Source organism: Paracoccidioides brasiliensis, assembly GCF_000150735.1.
Source record: "Paracoccidioides brasiliensis Pb18 unplaced genomic scaffold supercont2.11, whole genome shotgun sequence".
In the NCBI taxonomy this organism is placed as follows: Eukaryota; Fungi; Ascomycota; class Eurotiomycetes; order Onygenales; family Ajellomycetaceae; genus Paracoccidioides; species Paracoccidioides brasiliensis.
In genome coordinates this window covers 224,014-243,448 of record NW_011371368.1, presented here as the reverse complement: position 1 = coordinate 243,448, position 19,435 = coordinate 224,014, and the positions used below count along the sequence as shown (strand labels likewise).

Here is a 19,435-nt window from a genome sequence, read left to right as displayed (position 1 = left end):
ATCCTCTGTATTCCCTATATCCCGTAACTCCAGTAAAACAATGTGTGTGTGTGTGTGTGTGTGTGTGTGTGTGTGTGTGTGTGCGGCAGAGGCTCGAACCCCACTCGATCTGGGCTTATTCACCTCCCGCCAACCAGAAGCTGCCGACCCGCCCAGAGATCTCATGTTGCAGGCGGCCGCTAGGCCAGAAGCAAACTAGCGACGGAGGCAAGCGGCGACTTAGGCGACTGCTAACCCTGGCAATCCATGGATTGCATATTGGAGTATCTATATGAGATTGTGTGTGTGTGTGTGTGTATGTGTGTGTGTGTGTGTGTGTGTGGGGAATACTGTGGATGGGCAGTTGTGCGCATGTGGAGCACAGGTGGGCGGTGGGATTAGGCAGTTCACCTGGCGCGGAGCTCTTTTCCTCCTCCTCCTCCTCCTCTACAACAACGACCAACCTACAGCCATTACTACCCAACCTCTCCTGAATCCCCTTGTCGGACCTCCTCTTTGTTTGTTTCGCCCGTGGAAGAAGTCAAGGCTGACAGCTTCTTCTGGAATATGCCGTCTGTGATGTTTGCTCTAAGCTTCCTGCACCTGACTCAACCACAGATCCCGGCCGAATTACTCCTCCCCTCCCCTCCCCTCTCCTCCCGAGAGCCAACGCTTGCACCCATCAACGCTATGCTCAGCCTATCTTGAGAGGGCATCCAATCCTACCAGCCGATGCTGTGCAAGTGCGTACATATATCATCACCACTATTTAGCTTGGACTGAACCTTGGGATCCAATCTGCCAGCCCCAATAAGCCCAGTTTTCCGGCCACAGGATTTAATTTATATATCCAGCCCCGAATGGTCAACGAGAGCTCCTCCACCGCTCGATTCCAAGCACCATGATCACTTTTCGAAGATCTCTAGTCGTCGCCCTCTTCCTCCTCTCCTGCATCGTCCTCCTCCACTCCTCACACTCCCCCAAACTTCTCAACCCCTCACACACATCTTCAAAACCAATCCCCAATCAAAAACAAATCCAACAAGAAAAGAGCCCATCCTCTGCAGAACTAAACCAACCCCCCACACCCCCTCTCCACTCCACCGACCCCGCCAGTAAACCCCTCCGCGACCGCCTCCGCTACCAATTCCCCTACGACCTCCCCTCCAAATTCCCCGCCTACATCTGGCAAACATGGAAAAACACCCCTGCTTCCCCTGACTTCCTCGAACACTTCCGAGCCAGCGAAGCCTCCTGGACCACAACCCACCCATCCTTCATCCACCAAGTCATAACAGATGACGACATGGACCCTCTCCTCCGCTACCTCTACGCCCCCTTCCCAGAAATCATAGAAACATACCGTTCCCTGCCCCTCCCCGTGCTCAAAGCAGATTTCTTCCGCTACCTCATCCTCCTCGCCCGCGGCGGCATATATAGCGATATAGACACCTACGTCCTCAAGCCCGCCGACCAATGGCTGCCCCAGCACATCAACAGGTCCACCGTCGGCCTCGTAGTGGGCATAGAAGCCGATACGGACCGCGAGGACTGGGCGCAATGGTTCTCGCGCCGCCTGCAGTTCTGCCAGTGGACTATTCAAGCCAAGCCGGGCCACCCTGTACTCCGCGACGTGGTCGCCACGATAACAGAGGATGCGCTGCGGATGAAGGCGGCAGGGATCCTGATCAAGGGTATGATGGATAAGTCGGTTATGGAGTTTACGGGGCCGGCGGTGTGGACGGATGCGATCTTTCGGTATTTTAATAACCCGCTTTATTTTGAGACGGCGCGGCCGCCTACGGGAAGGAATTTGACTGCGCAGGACTTTTCGGGCGTGAAGGAGCACAGGCAGTTGGGGGATGTGGTTGTCTTGCCGATCACGAGCTTTAGTCCTGGTATTGGGCATATGGGGGCTGGGGACGCGGATGATCCTATGGCGTTTGTTAAACATCAATTTTCAGGTGTGTATATATACCTTGTCTCTCTCTCTCTCTCTCTCTCTCTCTCTCTCTCTCTCTCTCTCTTCTTTACTTTTCTTTTTTCTATTTATTTATTTATTTATTTATTTATTTTTTGGAAGTCACCCCCATTTGCAGTAGCCCGTTCTAACATAAATCTCAGGATCCTGGAAGGCCGAAGAGGCGGGCCGCCCAGCACCCGTTATTCTCGAGGAATAGGACTGCGTAATCCCGGAAACAATGTTACACTTACCCGCTGCACAAGCGCAAAATACCCTGCTTCTCCATTCTACCTATTGTTTCTCCCTTGGGAATCACACCATCATTGACGTCATCCTACCCTTGAGTCCTTCGAGGCAAATGAGGAAAAGATACCAACCAGCCAGCTACATCTAACCATGTGGGGACTGTATACAGAACAGTCTGGCATAAAATTTTTAACCCTTCCCTGTCTCTCCTCAAACTCTCTGCCTCCCTTCTCCCTTCTTCCTTTTTCGCTCCACATATAATCCACCGCTCAGCCTCTCACCAGACCCAATTCCACCTCCGCCCACCTCCGCCCACACCCCGGCACCGCATCAATCCCCGCAGCAGAGGAAGGATGAGCCAGCAGAAGAAAAATCTGCAACTTCATTTGCCCTTTTTCGAAGAAAAACCCACCCGCCTGCATTTTCACCTGCATCTTCATTCCCATTTACCTTATCTGTCCGCCTGTATATAAAAATTATATAGAAATGGAGGGGGAGTTCTTTCAGGGCTAGGCTTCCGTCTTACTTGGTTGGTTGGAGACTTGTGGAGTTAATTGTGTTTCGTATATTTTCATTTTTGTGTCTTCTCCTTTTTTTTCTGCACAGGGTTGTGGCAAATCATTCATTGATTTTGTATTGCAGATCTCCTTTGGCATCTGTTATGTATATTGATGAATAAAATATATAGTTGAGATGAGTTTGTTCTTACCATCATTGAGAAGATAAACTAGATTGAAGACATATATATATAAAGGAAGAAGAAGGAAAGAAATATCAGGATCATTTAATGCTTTATATATACTCAGCTAGGTTTACTATCTGATGTGCTGTTTTCTCTGCCATGACCTCATATATTAGGGTGGAAAAGGATGTTAGGCATAGAGTAGTTTGTGTCAATCAAACAACAAATGTTTCATAGTTTACTCATGCTGAAGATGGTATCTGATCATTTAATCTTTGTTTTTATCCTCATTCACTCAACTGATATGTCAGAGAAGTAAAACTGAATTGTTCACTGTGAGTTCTGAAACTGTGCACAAATAGTTCAACTGCAGTAAACACCAAGGATAAAATTACTCATAATAAACATACCATTTTTCCACCTTCTCTCAGACATCTATTTTTCAATTTCATCTCCGTTTTTCATTCCACTGATTAGATTCTCCATATGATGATGTGACACTTAGCCAGAAGCTGAAACTGATGGTTTTCTGTAGCCATTTTACTACACCTGCTAACAGACACTTATTTAAAAGGAGGGCTTACCGTCCTCCTCGAAAACAAAATAAACAGCATATCATAGGATCCATTGCCTCGATTTTTACGTTCTGGGTCGGCGCCGTGTTCATTCTCAGCAAATCTCCTTCACCCGAATAATCGATGCTAGTATTCAAAAAGACAGGTTGCAGAAGCAACCTGCGAAAGCCCCTTTCTCACGAGAAGCAGAATGCTGAAAGCCCTCTCGTTAGAAATTATTCCTTCAATGAGCTAGCTTCCTGAGATGGAGAAAAGCTCTCCCTATTTACTCAATTTCCAGAGCCTCATCTCTCCTGCACACAGCACAGCACAGCACAGCACAAGCGCACGCGCGCACAAAAAAAAATTGTATCTATCGAACACGGATTTTTTTTTTTTTTTTGAACTCTTGAAGAAAAACTCTCGGCGCGTGTTCCGCCCCTCAACTTCGAGCGAAGTCCAAGGTTTGGGGATGCTCATCGCCCTTAGCCGAAGGCCGATGCACTCGTCGCTCCATCAAGGCTGTCTGTTGTTGCGGGCGACACACAATGCTGGAGCTGAGCAGTTTTCTTCCCTAAGTGAAGAACTTCTGAAGCAGATTTTATGCTTGGGATATAGTCGACTGACTTCCCACTGGGAGCTCTAGTTGCACATGCATGACAGCCGCTCTATTTAGAGCGGTGCTTCAAATCGGACGGGAGTCGTTCCATGGGTATTTTTTAACAAATATCCGCGGTGTGCATACATACATACATACATACATACATACATACATACATGCACCTAGCTATTAGGAGTCCTTCCGCATATCAACGGTTGGGGCAGGAATAGAGTTCTGATTGGATATTGTGCATATCTGAGATACCTCCAGACAGCTAGTTACCTTCAAAAACAACACATGTAACATTCAATCCGAAAATTAGGAACCCCCCTTCAAAAATCCGCAAACATAGCATCATGCTTCTCTCTCATCTCCTTCGTATAAGGCGTAAGCAACGACGAATCCGGCTCGTCCGGGTATTCCTCAAAATTACCCGTGTCGGTCGGTGAATCCACCCTGGGGACTATAGGCCCCTTGGTCCGCCGAAAATAAATGTCATCCCAATTAATATCCTTGAAAAACGGGTGCTGCTTCACTCGCGCAGCACCACCTTTGATGTACCCTAGCCGCTCCGAGGGGTTCGTCGTGCATAGCTGGGTCACAATATCGCGGGCGGTGGAGGGCATGTTTACGGGGAACCGCAGACGTCCCTGAACGATCTGCTCGTATATGCACATGGGATTCTGGTCCCAGAATGGTGGCTGTCCGACTATGAACTCATATATAAGGACGCCTAGAGCCCACCAGTCAACCGCTAGGCCGTGGCCCTTGTTGTGGATGACTTCTGGTGCGAGATATTCCGGGGTGCCGCAGAGGGTATATGTTTCTCTGCTCCAGAGTTGTTTGGCGAAGCCGAAGTCGACGAGTTTGAGGTGGCCCTCTGCGTCTAGGAGGATGTTTTCGGGCTTGAGGTCACGGTATACGACGCCGTGGACTTCGTGGAGGAATTCGAGGATTAGGACGATTTCGGCGGCGTAGAATTGGGAGGTTCGTTCGCTGAAGCGGTGGGCGCGGCGGAGGAATGTGAAGACTTCGCCGCCAGGGCAGTAGTCTAGCTGTTTGTATGTTAGGCGTTGCGGATGGGTGTGTGGATATTCTGGAGACCTATTGTATCTTCCTGTGGAAATAAGACTTACCAACATGTATAAATTTTGATCGTCGGAGAATGTGGAAATAAGGGAAATAATAAACGGGTGGCCAGAAACCGCAGCAAGGGTTCTGACTTCATTCCGCACATGCTCAACCTGTTTTAGTTTGATGACTGCCAATCGAGTGAAAAACACGAATCAGTAAAGCAGAGACAGCCGTTAAAGAGAAGGGAGATCTCTACACACCATCCGCCTTGTGCAAAATCTTAATCGCATATACTCCATCCTGACCTTCTTTCCTCTTCACCAACCGAGCCAGCCAAACTCGAGCAAATGTACCTATTTAGTTTTCAATTATGACCATATCAACATCCATCATCCATATAAACAAAGGGGAGACCAGCTTACCTGTCCCTACAGTTTCGAGAAGGTCAAAATCATCAATGTTCAATCGCTCCGCAGGTAGCCGTTGTCTAATCCTCTCCCGATTCTCAAGGTTGTCTTGCGGGGTTTCCGGGCGCGATGCGGGACAGGCCAGGTCCAGGCCCAGGCTCAGATCCAGACTCAGATCCAGACTATTTGGCTTCTCACCGTTACTCTTCTTCTGGGGATGTTGGTGGTGGTGGTGGTGGTGGTTTTGCTGCTTCTTCTTATTTACCGTGTCGATATCGCGCGTTGACTCGGCGGGTACATCAATCTCTGGACGGTAGGATGTTGATGACTGCCCTTGTATCGTTTCCGCGGCCATCAGGAAAGGCGAGGGGTCCTGGATGGCCCGGGGAGGCTAGACCCTGACTTTTGTAAGCTAAGCGAAGCCGACCTATCCCTAACCTGGCACTTGGCTCGACTGCCGGCGGAAAAGTTGAGCAGCGAAAACCACGGATGAAGAGGGTGAGGGAGGGGGAGGCAAGTGGGTGGACGTTTGGGGGAGGGGTGGAATTCAAATCGGCGATGGGAGTAAATGGAAACGGCGCAGAGGGATGGCGGATGATATGGTCGCCATTGACTGAGTCTGTGGCAAAGGGTGATTTTAGGGGAGAAAGATTAAGGGGCTTTATTCAGAGGGGCTGTATGAGATGAGATACAACGGTGATGACGATGTGTAAATATATGTGGATGCAGCTCACAGGACAATTACAGTGCGGGGATGAATGAATTGATGGGCGTTTGAAGCTTTTGCAGGGGGGAGTAACCAACGATTCGAGCGCTGTTGATGTTGCTATGATGATAGGCGGGGCTGGCGGCGAGGGAGAGAGCTGGGGTGCCAAGAAGGGTCGAGGATCCACGCAAAACCAACAACAGCTGGGTACATGTACCTGGGAGCCCGAAGGGGGGGGGAGGGGGGGGATCGGGATTTAGCCTGGCACAGTAGGGGTGTGTTTTATGGACTCGATACTCTTCTAGTTTGGGATAATTCTAATAGCTATCCTGCTTCTGCTGACGTGGAAAATACACTGGGTAAAGAAAGGGAAAATCGCATTCAACAAACCGTTTCCAACCTCAACAATTCTAGGATCAATTCCAAGGTCCTCTCTTTTATTGTCGTGTTATCCATGAGCGTATACATATATTATATCAGGATAGCAATCCCAGCAAAGAGGCAAAAATCAGAAATGCTCCGTCTCAGAAATCATGCGTGCCCAAAGAACAAACACAGAAAAAATTAAATGTCCATCGCTTCACTAACTAAGCCTTCGAGTTCAAGATCAACCCGACAATCAACCTGTTTCGAAATATTATGTAGTTGGTCAGTTTGCATCCATGCCGTCTCGTTTAAAAAGGAGGGGACTGCCTGTATGAGAAGAGGGAGTCGGACGGCGAGGAGAGCCATACCCGTAGAGACCCAATACTTCACCAAAAATCAATATCAACACCATCCCGACGAAAACCCGCGACTGCTGCATGTATGATCGCACGCCCTGAGAAGATACCATTCTATGTTAGATATCATATACGTGGTAAGCTGGAGAAAGGAGGCCAACAAAGGGTCGCCCTCTTTGAAACACCACGACTGACCATATCACCAACTAAGCCAATGGTATATCCGGCCGAGAGTCCCGCTAGACCAACGGATAGCCCTGCTGCGAGGTGCATGGCGCCGCTATTTACCACAAGTTCAACGCGGTCAGTTATGTGGAGGACACATATATAGAACAAAAAAGCGGCGTACTAGGGGGCGGCGAATAGAGTGTTGACGATATACATACGAGAACAGGCTATATGTCTTCTGCGGCGGAGGAGCCAGGTCACCCGCAATAAGCACTGCGACGACCAGGCCGTAGACGGCAATGATACCCGCCATGACCACGGGAATTAAAGACTAGCAACAGCAACAGGCACGCACGCACGCACACACACACGCTCGCGCGCGCGTTCCACACCCGTTAGCAAAATACGGCAAATGAATAGACAGCTCTAGCTGACTGGCTAGGCTGGTCGCAGTTAAACCAAATATCAACCATACCTTCATCATGAGATCTGGTCGAAAGGTTCCGACTCCCGCGATGCCGATGCCTGCTTTCGCGGTTCCGTATGCGGCTCCTATTGCTGTATCGCGGTTCAAGTCTTATGAGTCCGAATCCAAGCTCGCGTTCGTGCATGTGGTTTGACTCAGGATATCTAGTTGGCATGGGGGCGGGTTGAATGGAGGGGGGGGGGGGGGAGGTGTTTGTGGGTTTCCCTGTGACATACATCCAAAGATCATCTTTGAGATTTCGTCAGCGCTGGTTTTCTCGAGTGTTTGTCCGTTGTCTGGGGAGAGGACGGTGGATGAATGGTGGTTGCAGAACTGGATATGGTTGAACTCACTGCTGAAGCAATGCCTGCCTATATATATAAATATATTGGTTAGTCTAGCAAATTCTATGGCGGTGGGGGTATGAGCCAGGGAGATTATTGCGTCCTTACCATTCCGAAGAATGGGGCGAACTTGGGCGCAAGCTCGCTGTCCGCCATTGTGACGAAGATCAGTTAGGACCTCCAGAGGTAAATATTCATTTGTTCGATTGTCGTCGTCACAGCTTTTTACCTCTCACTCTTACAGACTGCAAGAGGAAGGTAATGAAGTGGGTTTGTACGGCTTGTGTGTTGGATGGTAAGCCACAGGCCTTTCAACAGAAGAGTTGAGTTGATAAGTTGTAGTCGACATAATCCACCAATCAACACACGTCGCCAGTCAACGCATACTTCTACCAACTTCTCAACTAATTTACAAAATTCACGAATTTCTCTACAATGCTTTATTATATTCAAATATTATAAAGATTATTATATGTCGGATGGACTGAATACTGTATTAAAATATATTACCAATTCAAAAATTATGATGGCAGCTTAATAGTCCAACTAGAATATAAGAATTATAAAAGTGAAAATGAAAAATTGAGAAAGCTGTGAAAAAAATTATCTGTGAAAAAAATCTTGAAGAATTCACTATCAAATGTATATTGAATTGTTATCAGATGAATAAGAATCATCACAATTAGTTTTGTTATTAGATTTTTCACTTCACAAGAGCTTTGTAAATAAGTTAATAATTAGTAGCTAATCAGTTGCTTTCAATGTTTAAAAGTATCAGAAACTTGCTTAAAAAACTTGTTGAGTTATTTTGCTTCTTGAGCATGTTAAGTAGCTAATTTGTTAGTAATAGTTTCAGTCTTCGCATTTTTATATTACTATATAATAAACTAGTAAATATTATATTGAAATTTATTTATTTTTATTTTAATAAATATAATTTATCACTAAATATATTAAATTATTAAATATATTATTTTATATTTTATATTTAATAAGTTATATAATTATATATCTATTATTTAAAAATATTTATAATAAATATATAAATTTATTTCTTAAAATTTTTAATAGTTTTTAATAGTATAATTAATTATATTATATTTATTACAATATAATATTTATTTCTTAAATAAATAATTTAATTTACTTATTTTTCCTATATAATTTAATCAATTACTTAAATTATAATTATTATTTTAAGATATGAAAGCTTTATTTTAAACTATAAATATATAAATTTACTTTTTTATATTTTTTTTAAATTATAACTTCTAGTTATTTTTTATTAAAATAGTAATATTATATATAATTAATTAAGTATTTGATTAATTAAATTAAATAATTTATTTATATATTATTTGATTTTATTTAATATTTTAATTATTTTATATTTTTATATATTTAAAAAAATTAAGATTTATATTTTTAAATCTATTTTCAATAGTAAATTTTTTATATATTTTTTTTATCTTTAAATTAAATTTTTAAATTTTTTTAATAAATATAATTAATTTTTAATCTTATTTAATTTTTAACTTTTTATTTATATACTTATTTTAATAATTTAAAATAGTTTATATCTAGTAATTACAATATATAAGATGAATAAATTCATATATAAAAAAGTTAATAGTTTATTTTTATTATATTAAATTTATTAAAAATATATAAAAATATATTTTTAATTATTTATATTTTTAAATATTTAAAATTTTTCTTTAGTTTTAAAATATAAGTTTATCTATTTTCTTAACTAGTTAAGTTTACTTATTCAATTTTCTATTAATTAATTTATATAAAAATACTGTTAACTCTATATTTTAGTTATTATTTTTATATATAATAATATAAGTAATTTTCAGTTTATAAATATATAAATAAAAAAGTTTTACTCTTATTATTATAAAGATTTTATTACTAAAAATTATTTTATTATATATAAAAAATAAGCTTAAATTAATTTATGCATAATTATAAAACTTTAAATATAATTTTTAAAATTTAAATTATTTCTTCTATAACTTTATTTATTTTAAATATTTTATAATAAAAATCTATATTTAATTCTCAGTATATATATTCTTATATAATATTAATAAATTGAATATTACAATCAGAGATAATTAATTAAAAAATATTATAAATTTAATAAAATAAAATTTATATAAAAAATATTAATAATTACTTTAATATTTATTTTCTAATAAAATTTAATAATTACTTTCTTACTTAAATAATTTATAATAATTATAATATTCTTAAAGTTTTTACTTAAAGATGATTTGATAAAAGTTAATAATTAAGTCTTTTTAAATATAACTAAAAATAATTAAAAACTTTAATATATTTATTTAATACTATCTTTAAACAGTAACTAATTTATAAATATGATAGTTATATATGAAATATCTGATAATATTTAATATATTTAATTAAAAAAATTTTTAATTTATAATTTTATATATAATTTTTAATCTGAATATTTTTCAAGTATTAATTAATTTATCTTCTAATAAATATATATTTATAAAGATTTATAGTTGAATTTATTATCTTTCATCAAAGTAGAACTTCTTTGACTATCAAATATATACTTAAAGATAGATATATATATATTAAAATAAATAAAAATTTAAACTTTTAAAATAAACAGTATTAATCAATCAGATTAAAGTATTATTAGCTCAATAAATCTAATTTCAATAATTTTCAAAATTTAAACTATAGAGATCTTCTTTTATATAGTTAACTATTATGACTTTTATATTATTATAAGTTTCTGGGAGATTTCAAATAAGTGATGAGTTTAGCAGATGTACTTTATTATAATTTTTTCAGCAGAGATATATTTTGTTCTTTAGCATATTCTGTTCTTATCAGAATAGAGTATCAGTAAGTTTGATTTGTATGTCTGAATAGCATTGAATAACATAGTTGAATCAGCTGAGAAATTCAGATCAACAGACTTATCATTCAGAAAGCCTGTGAGTAATTATGAAGTACTCTAAATTCCTTATCCATGATTGACGACTCCAACACAACACAGTCGCAAGCCCGCGATACGCAATTGCTCAATCTTATGGCGCATTCGGGGACTGTCACGGAAGCTTTATCGAACATGCAGGAGCAGATGGATGGACCTTAAGCCGTTGTTCACCAACTCTGCCGGATTTATTTCTAATCCCGAGTGTTTATCTAGAGGTTACTAACTATGCAAGCTAAATATCAGTTTTAATTAATACTGTGACATAACTCTCCCTGTAGGCAGCACCTACGACATTTCTATTGAGCGAGCATTTAACCGAAATTCTACGCTAAGTTGTATGAGACCGTATGAATCTACAATCTTCAGTGTCTTTCAAGAGGGGAATATTCCAACCATGGTGACTCTTTTGCAAAACGGACAAGCCTCTATCCATGAACCATACGGCGCATACTGTTTCCTCATGGGGAGGAAGGACTTATCGTTGGAACACCGCAAGACCCAAAAAGGCTATATAATCCTATTATTATTAAGGCGTATGATGATGCGATCACGCTGATTGAAACGGAAGAGATGTGTTATAGTAAATAAGCATCGTATATATTAGCCAGCTCAATGCATACTGTTTAATATACCACTCGTTTCGTATTACACGCGTGGCGGCCGCTGTAATTATTAGGTCCACTTCTTAGATAAATAGTAGAAAACAAATAAATAAGAGAGAAAAGAGCAGACCAAATGAGATACAAAGAAAACTCATTGTATAGCAATAGCATAATTGATATGCAAATCGCGGGCCCTCACTAACCATCAACCGATTTGTGTGCATGAAGTTAAAGTGCGCTCTCAGGAGATTAAGCTTGGATCATTCATATGGTTTGCACCAATGATTGGAGCTTCTTCGCATACTACACGTGATTTTCTGAAGTTGAACCAAAGTCGGTTGCTAAGTTACTATATTGACACGGAAGCTAAGAAATCAAAAAAAAAAAACCAAGTTAAGAAATTCGCAACTACGAGCGTCCAGGATGTTTCACGTATTCACTCATGCCAGTCCTCCCTCGTTTTATCTGCTGAGTCCTGTACTACGTCACCTTGGGCTTCTAAAGGGCTGTCAAAGCGTTCTCATTTCCTATTTACCCTATTGTGAGTCTCTCTAACAAACATCCTGCTGACTCGCAATGTCAGCGCACCTGTCAGCAGTAGAGCGGGCAGGACTCTTTTGCATGCCATGGTTCTCTCGTTCGACATCGCCGGGGCAAGATGGGTTCAGTCAAGCGGGCGTCGCGAAAATCAAAAAGGAGAGGTCTGAGCGTGTTTTTGGGAATATGGTTTGGGGAAATGTCCCAGAATTCCTCAGTCCTTGCCCTGGAAATGTGGGTGCCGTCGGCACCAGGATAATAATAGTGACGACGAAGAAAAAGTTAAGGGCCTATCGAAATGAAGAAACCTAACCTAGAAATCAAACAAAGGAAAACAAAGGAGAACAAAGAGAATAAACGATGAGAGAGACAAAAAGATATGGGCAAAGGAAAGTCGTCGCCCTACAACTGAAATCTATACACCAAAAAAGGGCTGCCATCACAGATTAGTTGGGGAAGCACGACAGAAACTATGGTGAGACCCTGATTGCTCCCCTCCGGCCCACTTTGACTAGCATATTCCACTAAAAAGGAAGACCTATTGGTGATAAAATTTAAAGATTTCTTGAATAAAGGGTGGGGAAGTTGGCCAACTCGGTGATCGCTTACGTTAACGTAACCAATCACTCAACTGGCCAGATCACTCAACTGGCCACCTCCCCACTGTACATTAAACAAATCTTTAAATTCCGCCACCACTATATTAAATTATCCATTAAAAAATTATATACAATTAAATCCTAGCTCTGCAAGCATCCAGGGGCCCTATGTCCAGTATTCCCACACTTGCTGCAGCGTGCCGGTGCTCGCTTTTTAGTGGGTTGATTTGAATCCTCCACCCCTCTATCCACCATCTGCTGAGCAGCCTGAGCAGTCTGAGCTCTAGCTAATCCTTCTTCTCCAGTCAGAATTCCTTCCTGACCTATGTAAACACGGCCTTGTCCTCGCTTGCGTTTCTGCTTCTCATTTGCAGCTCGTAAAGCCTTGTTCTCTTGAGCCAAAAGAGCACCCCCATGCATAGCTAGTTGGCACCCCCGAACTAGTTGATCTAGAGCTTGGTTGGTAGGACTAGGCGGGCTTTGCGTACGATGCTTGATAAACTGCTTGAGCTTGTTGAATTGGCGTTCCAATTGGACAGCATTTCAGGGAGTCTTTGGGGTCCAGGAGGCCTGAGATTCATGAGATGTGCCTGGGGGACTTGGTGTATGCAGTTGATAATATAGGCGTTCAAGAACCTCCTCTGCATTGAATGGCACTAAGCCTGTGGCTCTGAATCCATTCTTAATAGTCATATTCTTCAATGCCTCCTTCCTAGCAGCAGAATATAGTTCTAGGAATTCCTCCTTATCCACATGATTAATGCCAAGCCTCATGCCAGATTCAACCTGCTTGCAATATGCCTTCTTCAGGGGGGCAAAGCAGCTCACATCTAGTGGCTGCAGCAGATGGGAAGAATGAGGTGGCATATAGAGAGCTATAATAGCATTCTCTCTGCAGAATTGGTCAAATTCAGCAGTGGCATGGCTCCCATGCCCATCCAGAATCAAGAGTCTATATCTTCCAACTGCATAAGCCTGAGTATGCTTGTTAAACACCTCTTTCAGCCATATTAGACCAAGCTGATCAGTGGTCCAGTCATTCTCACTAACCCCAATTACCCAATCTGCTGGCAGGTTTGTATACCATGAAGCCTGGTGTAGCTTGCCCTTGAGAATAATCATTGGAGGCAGGCTCCGTCCTCTTGCATTGACTGACTCAATCACAGTCACCCATTCCCTATTTCCTGGCTGTATAAGAGATGCCTTTCCAGCTCTTTCTGACCTAGTGACCACTAAGGTTGTTGAAATAACCCCCATAAGAAAGCCAACTTCATCAAAATTATATGTATCCTCAGGTAGAATTCCATACTTCTTCATGGCATTATCCACCATTCTAAACCACCTCTTTATAATCTCTGGATCTTCACATAGAGCTCGCTGGTGATCATATCTGCGTGTGAGCCTGGTCTTCAGCTCAGAATGGCGTTTAATAAATCTCCGCACCCAGCATTCTCCAATGCTAGGGGATATGCTAGATCCACGGGCCCTGAGTAGCTCAATGGCCATATATCATACACTTGCAATTCGGGGGGGGTAGGCCTCTCTCATCCATGGAGATTATCCATTGAACTAGAGCTTCTTCTTCTGTAGGTGTCAATTTCTGGCGTTGAGACTGGGATTTCACGCGTGGAATGCCTCCATGTAGTCGATTGGATAGGGTGGCACAAGAGACACCATAGGCCTTAGCAGCAGCTCAAATGCTAGAAATTTGCTTGGTTTCATAGGCTCTAATGGCCAAAAGAAGTTTTCCTTCCTGATTAGAGGCTTGAATTTTCATTGTGGTTGAGAAATTGAGCTTTGATTGTTGATGATGGGTTGAAATTGGAAAGGTGGCCAGTTGAGTGATCTGGCCAGTTGAGTGATCGATTACGTTAAGATTATGCATTAAGTAATACTACCAAGAACGGAGTTCCCGACTGTCAACGCTAAGAGATTTGGCACCCGAAATATTAAACATGTTTCAAATATTAGTGCGACGCGTTCCTGGGGTTTTTACCCCAACCACCCCGGTGGCAGAATTTGCTACATTATGGGTGCTCTCTGAACAACAGACGAGGTTATAGCCGCATCATGTTTGAGAACCCCGCTGTCTTCTGGCGCATGCATATGATGCTCCTCGGATCCACCGGTGGCCTTTGTTATTTTTCATTCTTGTGTGATCATGAAATCATTGCCTTGATTTCCTCTGTGACTCATGACTGTCCGAAGGGTTTTTATCGCGAGGGCCGACCACTTCATCCGGTCTTGATCTGCCTAGAACCCAAGAGGGCCATGAACATCTGAGATGGATATAAGAGGTTGCTCATACCCCTAGGATCTCAATTCTTCTTCTTCCGAACTCAAAGACTCTACCTTTTGATCTTCGTGCATAACTTGTTCGAATCCTTTCATTGGCTCTTTCACTACCGCAAGATTCACTCGCAACATGTTTCGTCCTCCTGCTGCCGTTGGCATGAGATATGCTGGATTGGGCTTGACAAGTTCGAGAACTGACGCTGGTGCCGAGTTTGGCAATACAGTGGAGGCTGCTAGTAAGGCAGTCGAGCAAAAGGTGAAAAGGCTGTAGACCTTGTCTGATTTGAAGATGCTGACATGGTCTTCCTGTTAACTGCCTGTTGCCACTGAAGCGCAAATTCATTGCGTTCCGTGACAAAACTCCATTTCCGAACATTTGAGATCCGACCCGCACCCCAGAGGCACTCGGTCGCGTCGTTCCTCCAGAGATCCTTCTGACATGAAGTCATCACTGTCTCATTCCACGATGACAAGGGGGTTAGACTTTTATCAATTCATGATTCTAGGCTTGGGGGAAAAGGCTGAGCCTTATAGGAGGAAAGAGAAGCAGAGAAGAGAATAGCTTTGTAGGGAGAACGTATATAATTGCCCTCAGCGACAAGGTTGAGTTAATAAAATCCAAAGGCCAGGATATTTATACCAAGGATGTACAAAGGCGTCTCGGGCTAGTTAAACGATGCAGCTAGCTGCACACAGGCAAAGGAGAGGGATGGTGTGGAATATCATTATTCCGTTGACCAGCCAGCAGCCAGCCACCGTTATGGGCTGCCCCTATTAGGCTTCTCAAATCCAGCACTAAATCCTCCATCTCCTTTCTTGTCGTACTGACGATTAAAGTGTCCGGTCCCATGTGTAGTCGATGGACGACGCAATCATCCTTGCACAAAACCCAGCAATGTATTGATTAGTTAGTTAACATTTGGAAGTCTTCGTTAATTCATCATGCCGAGAACCCGCCGTCTACTCCGCGAGGAAATCACGTACTCCAGCGCGAAGGGACGCGAGGTCAATATCCTTCTTCGGCTAGGCTACTATGACCAACAAACCCGCTTCTTCAATCAGCTAAATGAGAACCGCGATTGGATTAAATCCATTGTCGTTCATCATCTAGGACTAGGTGTAAGATCAGTCGACTCGTGTCGCGTGGCTGAAGTTGAGGACTGGTTCCATGGAAGCTTCAACGTCTGTGTTCCAGTCACTATCGAAGAGGAGACCCGGAAACGGAAGAAACAACAACGAAGCCGGCATGTGCTTCTTCGACTCCCTCTTCCGTATCGTATTGGGGAAGCCTTTCGACCCGGAAATGGTGATGAGAAAGTCCGTTGTGAAGCTGGAACCTATGCATGGCTACAAGAAAACTGTCCAGATGTACCAATTCCGCACATGTATGGTTTTGCCATGTCTACAGGCGAAACTGTACGTTCTCTCACTACATTCTATTCAAGTGTTGACTATCTGACCTAGTCCAGTTCACGCGTCTCGAACATCTGCCCTTCATATCCCGATGTTTTCAGTCCATCCGCCGTCGATTGCTCTCGTGGTTGAGATTTCCAGTTCCTTCCTACTACATCCGTCATCAAGGAGGAGCCCACAATGCGATTGGTGCTGGTTATCTGGTAATTGAATACATCGATAAAACGCAGGGAAGGATGCTCTCAAGCACATGGTTTGAGAAAAATCAGCATGATGTCAAGCTGCGTACTAACTTCTTTCGTGATCTGTCTCGCATCTTGCTAAGCATGAGTCGAATACCATTACCCCAGATCGGCTCCTTTATTATTGATGATGACGGGTTTCTGCATTTGGCAAATCGACCATTGTCAGTCGAGATTGCAGAACTTGAGAATGATGAAATTCCGACTCACATACCCCGAGATTATACCTACTCCACGACTGACTCTTATATCGTGGATACACTTGCATTTCATGATAGCCGCCTACAAAACCAGCCAAATGCAGTAAAGAGTCTTGGTGATACTATTTCTCAAATGGCTGCTCTGACCGCCATGCGATCCACCTTTCCACTGTTTTTTCAGCGAGATCTCCGCCGCGGCCCTTTTATTTTCCACTTTACCGATCTTCACCAGAGCAATATCTTGGTTGATGAAGACTGGCATATCACATGTCTAATTGATCTGGAGTGGGCTTGCTCTCATCCAATTGAGATGATTGCACCCCCATACTGGTTGTCAGGCAAGCGGATGGATGAAGTAGACCCAGACAATTATGATGAAGCTAGAAAAGAGTTTATGAATATTCTGACTGCTGAAGAAGAGACACAAATGCAGGACATTGTTGTCAAAGATACCATGCCACAACTGTCTAAGGTCATGAACCGCTCCTGGAATACTGGCACATTTTGGTATACACTGGCACTTTCTAGTCCTCCAGGTCTCCACAATTTCTTTTATGATAGGATCAAGCCCATATTTTTCAAGCATTCTGATGATGATTTTATATCAATTATGCTTTTTTACTGGGCGAAAGACGGACCGTTGCTGGCATACCGCAAAGTGTCAGATAAGGAAAAGTATGACATTCATCTTCAACAAGAATTTGAAGACCCGTGAGTAAGATATACACATCTTCACATCCAATCTTCTTACCTGCCATCTCATTAGCTACTATACTCTTTGTTTTTTCCTTTACTTTCACATTCCTTCAAGTCTCCACTACCATCTTTCTCCTCTTTTATAAAAAATCCTTGACAGCATCACCAAACCTATTCATAGCACTTTTAGCTCGATTCTCCCTCCTCATATTTTTATATGCTTCAGCCAAAGAGGTGAGGAGTTGAAGTGTTTTGGCATCTGCTTCGACTCCCACAGCGGCTTACAGCGCCAATGTCGATATGTGGAAGAAAATCATCAAGAGGAGAGTATGAACTTGAAAGTTGGTAATCTGGAGTCTTATAGGGCACTACATTTTACATGTGTTCAACCATGTCGACAATGAACAGATATCTTACATATAATTTTTGGCATCTCAAAAAGAATAAGAGGTCTTTGCAATCTATTTTGAAATCAAAAACCTCAATGTGGCTACCTTTGAATAGGAGGCATGTCATATTCAATGAAATATTTCATAGACATACACTAGGTCATATATATACACACTAGATAGCTACGGTCATATTGTCAGACTACTCATTATTTATAGTCTTTTTCCATTCTAACTGCAGATCTCTACACTCTACACCATGCTGCATGAATATAAGAGGATAAATGAGATGTCAAAACCACTTGGCTTACTAGAAATGTTAACATTCAAAATCAGTAGAAATTAAAAAAGTCATTGGAAACCAATGAAAATCCGAAAAAAAAAAAAAAAAAAACTTGTCACTTCATTCTTAGTCTCAAAGTCATCTATCAATATTTGCGCTAATTCTGTTACTGCTTGAAATATAGCTAGTCATTAAAATAATCTGTATTTAATGTGCTATGTGACTTCTTGTCTGTGTGAACATTGTTTTGTGACATTGTCTTGCTTACCACATCATTAGTAACTCTTTGTTGATTGATTGTAGCTCTTGTGTGTATATCTTGCTCTCTTAACTCTCTTCTTCATAACTGACACTATTGCTGAATCTCATACTTCTTATGAATTATCTCTCACATGCTAAGCTCCTGGAGATCTATGCATCACTAAAAAAAAATTTCATTTCAAACTGTCAATGTTTCTGATTATCAATTGAATACCAAATCTTTTTATTTGTTAAAAGATTAAACCATTGGCTCTCAGAAGACCTTGATAGAATAATACAAAAGCTTATCAGTAATAGCTTTAGATTCATATTATGTTTAACATACACTTTCTGTTATATGATCTCTTTGAATATATCACCATAATCATAATTCTCAAATACTCATAGTGGGAAATGCATCTTCAGTACTTCTCAGCTTGATATGATCTAAAGTGATTATGCAGCTCTTCATATATTCATTGATAACATTGCTCAATATTATCTTAAAACTCAGGCTTAGAGATTGCTTCTTCTTCTTCTTCTTCTTCTTCTTCTTCTTCTTGACTTTAAATCACTTTCTCCTGCTGTCTAAAGAGATTCTCAATCAAGATATTGACCAATAGATCAGCCACGTGAGAAAGGTCTTGAACTTCAGTGAGAGATATGTTTATGTTCCCTTGTTCACTGGAAATGACTTTTGATGTGTTGAAAATCACGAGGATAGCAGAATAAAAACATTTTGTTGACAGAAAACAAAAGAGTAGTTACCAACATCTCATCATGTGCTCCAATTCCCCACCCCTCCACATAATAATAATCCTCACCACCAAGAGAACAATGCCTTGCTATGTTATAAGAGTGAAATAGACTGGACAAATCAACTGACCCCAGACCCCGAGCGTGTCGCCAATCAGAGGCCACTTATTAGAGAGAGAACAACATCAACAGGAGGATTATTACTCCGCTGATGATTATTATTAATTGTCCCCTTCTTAGCCTAGTGGCTATGCTGGGCAGAGCTAATTTATCCTGGGCGGAACA

The 19,435-nt window shown here is 41.6% G+C and overlaps 5 protein-coding genes across 5 annotated transcripts; 3 read left to right on the top strand and 2 right to left on the bottom strand.

Annotated features, from left to right (window-relative positions):
* Nucleotides 1–880: 880 nt before the first annotated feature.
* On the top strand, nucleotides 881–2,159 carry PADG_07327 (uncharacterized protein; the record flags this gene model as incomplete). Its single annotated transcript, XM_010764512.1, has 2 exons — nucleotides 881–1,943; nucleotides 2,104–2,159. 2 exons carry the CDS (start codon nucleotides 881–883, stop codon nucleotides 2,157–2,159), a joined length of 1,119 nt encoding a protein of 372 aa, XP_010762814.1.
* Nucleotides 2,160–4,357: 2,198 nt separating this feature from the next.
* On the bottom strand, nucleotides 4,358–5,861 carry PADG_07326 (AGC/PKA protein kinase; the record flags this gene model as incomplete). Its single annotated transcript, XM_010764376.1, has 4 exons — nucleotides 4,358–5,080; nucleotides 5,162–5,286; nucleotides 5,360–5,452; nucleotides 5,522–5,861. 4 exons carry the CDS (start codon nucleotides 5,859–5,861, stop codon nucleotides 4,358–4,360), a joined length of 1,281 nt encoding a protein of 426 aa, XP_010762678.1.
* A 1,000-nt stretch (nucleotides 5,862–6,861) lies between these two features.
* On the bottom strand, nucleotides 6,862–8,068 carry PADG_07325 (V-type ATPase, C subunit; the record flags this gene model as incomplete). Its single annotated transcript, XM_010764375.1, has 6 exons — nucleotides 6,862–7,032; nucleotides 7,130–7,214; nucleotides 7,321–7,433; nucleotides 7,578–7,660; nucleotides 7,805–7,901; nucleotides 8,021–8,068. The coding sequence occupies 6 exons, from the start codon at nucleotides 8,066–8,068 to the stop codon at nucleotides 6,862–6,864; spliced, it is 597 nt and encodes a 198-aa protein (XP_010762677.1).
* Nucleotides 8,069–15,061: 6,993 nt separating this feature from the next.
* PADG_12278 (uncharacterized protein) lies at nucleotides 15,062–15,311 on the top strand (the record flags this gene model as incomplete). Its single annotated transcript, XM_010764619.1, has 2 exons — nucleotides 15,062–15,187; nucleotides 15,264–15,311. 2 exons carry the CDS (start codon nucleotides 15,062–15,064, stop codon nucleotides 15,309–15,311), a joined length of 174 nt encoding a protein of 57 aa, XP_010762921.1.
* A 562-nt stretch (nucleotides 15,312–15,873) lies between these two features.
* On the top strand, nucleotides 15,874–17,501 carry PADG_07323 (uncharacterized protein; the record flags this gene model as incomplete). The annotated part of the gene is made up of 2 exons (XM_010764511.1): nucleotides 15,874–16,347; nucleotides 16,401–17,501. 2 exons carry the CDS (start codon nucleotides 15,874–15,876, stop codon nucleotides 17,499–17,501), a joined length of 1,575 nt encoding a protein of 524 aa, XP_010762813.1.
* Between the last annotated feature and the right edge of the window lie 1,934 nt (nucleotides 17,502–19,435).